Genomic DNA, 7,925 nt, shown 5'->3' with positions numbered 1-7,925 from the left:
ATAAAGGTAAAATAGAGAACTTTAATTTGTTAGTTACACATGCAACACAAATATCTGGCACCTTCACACATTGTATGCCTTCACCTCCCACAGCATATACCATTTACCTTTAGGGAGATCCTTTAGATCCCGTTTTTTTTTTAGCTGAAAAAGGCAAACAAATATATAGGTTATAAATAGGTTTACATGTATTTTTGTGTTTATATAAAGACTAAAAAATTCATGTGAACTACAATCTGAGAACTGTTTGAGAATAATTATAGCAGCATCAGCAGTGATACATTTATCATGAAAAGAAACATCAGAAAAAAAGATGTGAAGCTTTCTGTTCCTTCAATTGAGCACTGTCACCAGAGGATTTGGCGCCCTCTGGTGGAGGTGAACCCTCCTTACATCAAAAATCTTACATCTTCAAATTTATTTATGCTTAGACAAATGTGGGATCTAAAAATGTTTGAATGCTTCCATTATTATCATTATGCTGCACATCACCTTGGACATTTTAGGGTTATATAACTAACAGCTCAAGGTAAATGTTAACCATATTTATTGTTTTTTTTTTTTGCAGTGTCTTTGGATTTCTTGATAGGTGCTCCTAAATAAAATTATCAAATTATTTACTAATGGGGGGGGGGATAATAGTCCTGAAATTAAATGGTATAAAATATTTATAGGAACTCCTGTTTGAAATACTCCTTAAGTTTGGCCCTTTGGAGTGCTTTGGACCATAACGCTTGGAGACGTGAGGCTGCGGTCGTCGAGGTAGCTCAGATGGAGACTGCAGGCAGAGGCTGAGCCAAAGCGCTCCACTTTGCTGCAAAGAGAAAATCCAGGTTAATGACAGAGCGTAACCTTTGTGAGGCCTAAAAATAGTGAGCAGGGTGGGGCGAGCATGGGTCATGACAGGCTTTGTCAAGAAACTTTACTAAGATTTCTCCTCCAGGGGTTTCCTCCCCCCTCCTGTGAGAGCTGATATTTGACTTCTCATCTTGGGGTCTTTGGTTACAACAGAAAAAGAAGCCTTTTCACTCGCTGGCTCAGAGTCCTCGTACCTGTGACTTCAGGGTGCGGTGATGCACTTCTCATGGCTTCGAGCGCTGCTCTTGATCTGCGGTAAGATGATGGTCTGTGCCTGGATGCAGAACTTTGCCTTGTGCTTCAGTTTAGGAAGAGTCAGCCTGTTGGAGCAGCAGTCCATGTCAAACTCCCTCTGGACGGAAACAGAGAGGCAGAACGGTCAGACGTGCAGGAAGTGTGAAGGCACGCACAGATGTTTGACAGAAAATCAGAACAGCTGCTTTTATTTTTGTTTTGTTATGTTAAAATCTTTTGTCTATGCTCTTCCTCTTCTGCCTGCTCTTCCTCTTCCAAGCAACATCAATTTTAGGAGTTTGCATCTCACGGTAATTACAACTTTTTTACTGATGCTACACAGAAAACTATGTAAACACGTTTAAACCCTCTTCAGACAGGAAAAGCGCCTCGGGGGGAATATTCCTTTTTGGAACTCTACCCGCCTCCACTGAACTGGAATAAACATCTAGCTAAGATTTTATTGACAAATTCACAATATTTTAAAAATATTTTTCTTTTTTTTTTTTCTTTTTTACATTTTTACAATCATGGACTAAAGATGAACATCCACATTTGTTGTGTTTCTGAGTAGGACTTTGCAGTTTTTGCCCCAAATGGTTGTATTTTGATGCGGATGTTGATTTGGGGATCCCTGAGCCCCTGATGACAGAAAGTGTTTGGAACATGCTGAGCTGGCCAAAGGGGGGCAGTACTGAGTGCAGTAAGGTTTGGTGCTGCATCAGTCTCCTGGTGAAATGACTAAATGGGTCTTTGGCTTCTTTGGAAGGAGTTAAACTCCAACTTTGAGGATGTATCCATGTGCGGAATGATGGATGGACGGATGGATGGATGGATGGGTGTTTTATTTTTAATATTTTAATAGGCATTGTTGCCCCCCTCCCGCCAACCCCTTCCCCATTTTTTTCATTTCTACTCCTTGCCTAGAGGTAAAAATGCAGTCTTTGTACTTTTATTTTGAAAGGGTTTTGACATGTTTTTTTCTTCAAAAAGAAAAATGTTTCCTTTTAAGCACTTTATATTCCAGAAAATTCAGTTATCTTTACCATCTAAAAGAGAATTTGGATAAATAGTGTCTAAAGAAAAGACAGCCCTAGCTTTTTAAGTATGAGGAAGACTCATTCTGTTTTATCTGAAATAGAAATTGAACACTTCCTATTCAAGAGATAAATGTCACTTGATCCAGAAGTTCATCCTATCTTGACCTTTTGCCTATGACAGATTCCTGACCCATTTCAAAAGGTTAGAACGTTTGAACGTTTACCTCCTCCCCACCGGCGTTGATGACAAAGATCTTGAAGAGCAGATTACTGCGCATTTTGCGCAGCAGCACTCTGGGAGGCTTCACATGAACCTGAATGTGGTTGCGTTTGCTGATGCTCAGCTTCAGCACAGGGGCGCTGATTTTAGCTGCAGGGACATTTTCAGGGAGTTCGTTTAAAGACCGATGGACAGAAGGATGTGGAAAAAGCGACGTGACACAAAGACATGAGTGAAAGAGACTGACTTTCCCAGCGAGGGCTGAATCTGGGGGACAGGGTCCACGCAGACCGGCTGCCGGAGGCCGCGGAGGACGCGTGCACGCGGGCGTAGTACCACTCTGACGTATCGGAGGTGACCCGACTCAGGTCACACTGATGCTCCTGGATGCCCTGACAGCTGGCCACGTTCAGCCACTCCTGCTCACCATAACTGCAAGAGGAGGAGATAAGAATATTCAAAAAAAAGGATCTGCTTTAGACCTGAAAAGTCAGCTTTCCTTCAAAGTTCCTCAAAAATCTAAACTTCTTAAAATCTTAAATGTCTTGCTATTAAGAAATGATGTAAAAAGCTGGAAAATATATAGGAAAAAAAGGTTTATATTTTTATTTTTGTTACATTTCCTAAAGTTTGTTTATGCTTTAGGCTCAGTTATGATGAAACTTTTCAGGTCTCCCTTGAAAAAGAGATCTCATCTCAATGGGGCCTCCTGGTAAAATATTAAATGAATAAAAGAAAAATAATTCTCAAACTCGTAAAATAAACAGCTGATTTTATTAATCAATGGTTTTAATTCATTAATTAATTTCAGCCTATTAATAAAAAAGAGTTCATGCTTCTTTAACAGAGTGATTCATCTGGTAAAGTTGGTTTAGTCAAAGTTTTTGTGTTTATATGAAGAAATACTATATTATTGTGATCATGAAATTCTTTATGATGTCAGTATGTAAACACTTAAAATGATTTGTGAATTATTTTGACATGTTTAGGTCAACTAAACCAGCTTTTCATCACTAACTGTGGTAAGTGTGTGTCGCCTCACATCTTCCACTGGACATGGTACTGCAGTGAGGTCTGGTTGGTGGGCGGAGTCCAGATCATGACGTTTCTGTAGTCGGTGGAGTTGAACCTCACCTGAGTAGGCGGAGCAAGCAGCTCTGCGACACAGCAGGGGAAAAAGCATGAAATTCAGGGACGAAGTGGGAGCAGAAGTGAGCACAGAATATTACAAAGACGACCAAAACGCAAAAGGAGAAGAGATAACAAGACACTTGGATCATTTAGTTGTCAGTGCAAACATCTGTGCTCTCTGTTTATCCAAAAACAATTTCCTAACACTGTCAGTTTGGAAAAAATGCTAAGATTTAGTCGTAAACAGCTTTAACAAGAAAGGTAATGAAGAACAGATGTTTGCATCTGTGAGGAAATTTCCTCCGTGATTTCATCAGTGCGATTAGATGAGCAGTATTGATGCTGCTTATTGGCAGGTTGAACATAGTTATCGCTACTTCTGTACTTCATTTGTTAAAACTCTTAATGATCTGATGTAGGAAATAAAAAAACAGCATTTTTTAAATCAAACTCTAACTTCTAGCAGGTGTGTGATGACTAAATAGCCCTGGGGAACACCGTCCTGCATGTTTTTTTTGTTTTTCCCCCCAATTCTTCCCTGCTCAAACATGCCTGACTTTGATGGCTACTGCAGAGCCTGATGAGGAATCAGGTGCAAGCAGGGAAACACGGAAAATATGCAGGGCCGTGTTCCCTGAGGACAAGGGTTGGGAAACGTTGTTTTTCTCCCCCATATTGAGTAATGTGCAGCCTTTTTTCTGTTTGACCCAGTCGGATTTGTGGCAGCCTTGAGAGAATTGAGAATTGAAACAAAGCAGCTAAGCTGGGTTTTTTCACATTTTTATCTAATTTTTTTTAATTGTCTTTTACTTTAGAAAAACGTGTCTTCTTTGTTTATTCCTGAGCTAAACAACATAAAAAGTGTTAAAAAAATGTGTGAATTTCGATTTACTGATTGACTGCAAATTGACCTTGTATCAAAACAGAGAGCTTCTCAGAAAATAATGATAAAAATAAAGGATTTCTTTGTTTCATTCAGCTCTGAAGGCTTTAACCCATTTGTGCCTATCACCACCAGACCTGAGTCGGTTGGGATAACGCCTCAAACCCCAGGAGATGGTTCAAATGTGGCTCTTGCAGAGTTTACCTTGTCCTAAGATGCAGATGGTCAGGTTCCCCAGTAGCACGGCGGCGAGCAGCAGTGGAGTCATGGCAGCGTTTGCGGATGACAGCAGGACTGATGCAGCTGGAGGTTCTTCTGCCTTTAAATTCCAGCTTACTTCCCGTTTTAAATACCAGCATTTATGGCGTTTCTGACATGGGAGGGGTGGGGTGGGTCACATTTCCCCCCTCAGGCTTTAGGATGGCTCCCATTTTTCAATTTGCAACACAACAAAGCACTAAATTTATAACGTTTAATTGTTGTTGATGCACAAAAGGCTTCCAACCCCCCCGCTGAGCTCCTCACATGTTCAACATAGTTCCACACAGAGGTCGTGGTGTCATTTCTGAGAATTTGACTCTGTGTTCAGTAGTTCGTGGAAGGCTGTGTGTGTTTGTTTTTATGAGCTATCAGATCTTGTAACTTCTGCACAAATGTCAGCTCTAACCTAAAACATGGATGTGCAGCATCGAAAGGATGGAGGGATGACAGTTTAATTGATTTGACTGAAACCATACCAGTTATCTAAATAAGCATCACGGTATCATGAATGGACACCATTCCATCGCATAAAAATTATAAAATCTTTGAACTTTAAAATCTGATAAACGCATCACATTATGATGAATTTCAGGAGAGCCGATCATCTGAACCTGATAAGAATCAGCTAATAGCTGGAACTCTGTGAACCTTAGGCGGAAAACTCAGAAAAATATTTTTATTGCGATGAATGAGCATCTGTGTTTTGATGAGACGAGGTAGTCTGAGTGCTTGTGATCCAAGACATGAGAATTACAGTTTCAACGTTCTTCGTATGAAATTCAAGGAGTTTAGTGAGATAGAGGATAACTAAAGTGTACACATATTCCACTGCAACAGGCCATCCAGACTGTCCAGGTCCCAGTAGCTGGGATAGGCTCCAGCAACCCCATGACCCCGAAAGGGAGTTTAGAAAATGGATGGATATGTATTCCGGACCCGCCTAGATTCACAGCACATTTACAAAAAGTTCTCGAGTGGTCACTTTATAGGCAGACCTGTCCATCAACATAGATTTTGAATCAGCCAATCACATGGCAGCAACTCAATGCATTGAGGCATGTAGACATGGTCAAGACGATCTGCTGCAGCTCAAATTGAGCATCAGAATGAAGAAGAAAGGAGATTGAAGTGACTTTGAACGTGGCATGGTTGTTGGTGCCAGACAGACTGGTCTGAGTATTTCAGAAACTGCTGATCTACTGGGATTTTCACCCACAACCATCTTTAGGGTTTACAGAGATTGGTCCAAAAAACAGAAAATATCCAGTGAGTGTCAGTTCTGTGGGCAGAATACCTTGTTGATACCAGAGGTCAGAGGAGAATGACCAGACTGGCTAATAGACAGTAACTCAAATAACCACTGGTTACTGCCGAAGTCTGCAGAAGAGCATCTCTGAACGCACAACACGTCCAAACTTGATGCAGATAGGCTACAGCAGCAGAAGACCACACCGGGAGCCACTCCCGTCAGCTAAGAACAGGAAACTGAGGCTACAATTCACACAGGCTGGACAAAACTGGACAATAGAGGATTGGTAAATGTTTTCTGCTCTGATGAGTCTCTATTTCTGCATTATTCGGATGGTCAGAATTTGGCGTCAACAACATGAAAGCATTGATCCATCCTGCCTTGTATCAATGGTTCAGGCTAGTGGTGGTAGTGTCATGGTGTGGGGGGTATTTATCTGGCACACTTTGGGCCCCTTAAAACCAACTACCTAAGTATTGTTGCTAATCATGTCCATCCCTTTATGACCGCAGTGTACAATCTTCTGATGGCTACTTCAAGCAGGATAAGGCGCCATGTTATAAAGCTGGTATCACCTCAGACTGGTTTCTTGAACATGACAAAGAGTTCACTGGACTCAAATGGCCTCCACAGTCACCAGATCTCAACCCAATAGAGCACTTTTGGGATGTGAGGGAACGGGAGACTGACATCATGGATGTGCAGCTGATAAATCTGCAGTAACTGTGTGATGCTATCATGTTAATATGGGCCAAAGTCTCTGAGGAACGTTTCCAGAATCTTGTTGAATCTATGCAACGAAGGATTAAGACAGTTCTGAAGGCAAAAGGGGGTCCAACCCAATACTAGCAACGTGTAGCTAATAAAGTGGCCAGTGAATGTAATTTAACCCACATTTCTTCAAAGTGATTAGATTTAAGAGTACATGTTCCACCACTGACCAAAAGAACTGAACTGTGGTCCATCTGTAAAAAGAGGGGTCGGTGTTAAACAGTATGTTCATTTTGATGGCGTTGACTGCAGTATAAATCCACACCGACTTTGAAGGGCAACGGAGAGGAAAAACTGAATTGAAGAAATGCAAACTTATTTGGTCTGTTTCAGCCAGTGGTTTGCTCAAGAATGTTCTGTATAAAATTAAAATCCAACCGCATTTAGACCAAAACTTACCAATCATTTAGTTTAAAGGAATATCTCAGTGTAAAAACATCCACTTGTTATGCACGTGCTTTAAGGATTAGCTCGTGTTACAGGTATTTAGTTAAAAAAAAACATACATCTAACAAACATTGTGGGTTGTCCACCTTAAAAGTAACCAAAACAAAAACCACAAGTGCCAGCATAGAGCCTTGAGGCACCCCTGAGGCACTAAAACCTCATTTTCAACAAATAAAGAAAAGAATTAAGATAGACATAAAGCTAAATTTACTGTGAAATAAATCAGGATTTTGATGTTTTAACAGTCACATGTTTTTAAATACAAGTAATCACTAAACTTCCTTTTAGATTGGACTACTTGTCAGGGGATCAAGCATCCGTTTTATTAAAATGAAACAGTGATAACAGTAAACTGGGAAGCGGAAGGTACAAAGTAAAGTGAGATCAGCTGGGGGGGGAAGTATGCTAAAAGTGCTTATGGACAGTAGAGTTAAAATAGATAGACTGGAAGTGGTGTTGTTCAGTAAAAAGAAAAAGGCTCCAGGTTACACCGCTGTGAAGTGAAAGCAGAAGAAAAGACTCCTACGTGAAAGGAATTAATTGGCTTTTCAAAATAAAATGTAGCAAAACAAACACTTTTGGTTAACCTTGATCCTTCGTTTTGGTTAAAATGAAAAATTAAATTAATCAGAATGATGAAGGTCGCAGGTTCAGCTCCCGCATTGCCTGCCCATGTGGCAGAGTCCTTGGGCAAGATATCAATGGGAATGGAACTTGTGACTGTAAAGGGCTTTTAATAAAAGGTAGAAAAGCACCAAATACTTTTTTTCCTATATCAATGGCCAAATTCCTATTTACTTAAAAAAATAAACATTTGGACAATTCTTATGT

The 7,925-nt window shown here is 40.5% G+C and overlaps 1 protein-coding gene across 1 annotated transcript; it reads right to left on the bottom strand.

The window, feature by feature from the left end:
- Position 1: 1 nt before the first annotated feature.
- Positions 2-4,700, bottom strand: LOC101171885 (interleukin-22 receptor subunit alpha-2). Its single transcript, XM_004085019.4, has 6 exons — positions 4,571-4,700; positions 3,395-3,509; positions 2,600-2,784; positions 2,357-2,502; positions 1,053-1,210; positions 2-814 (listed from the first exon to the last, which is right to left on the bottom strand). Exons 1-5 carry the CDS (start codon positions 4,632-4,634, stop codon positions 1,061-1,063), a joined length of 660 nt encoding a protein of 219 aa, XP_004085067.1. The 5' UTR covers positions 4,635-4,700; the 3' UTR covers positions 2-814; positions 1,053-1,060.
- Positions 4,701-7,925: the final 3,225 nt, after the last annotated feature.

Source organism: Oryzias latipes, chromosome 15 (genome assembly GCF_002234675.1).
Source record: "Oryzias latipes chromosome 15, ASM223467v1".
NCBI lineage: Eukaryota > Metazoa > Chordata > Actinopteri > Beloniformes > Adrianichthyidae > Oryzias > Oryzias latipes.
This window is presented reverse-complemented; position numbering and strand designations above follow the sequence as displayed.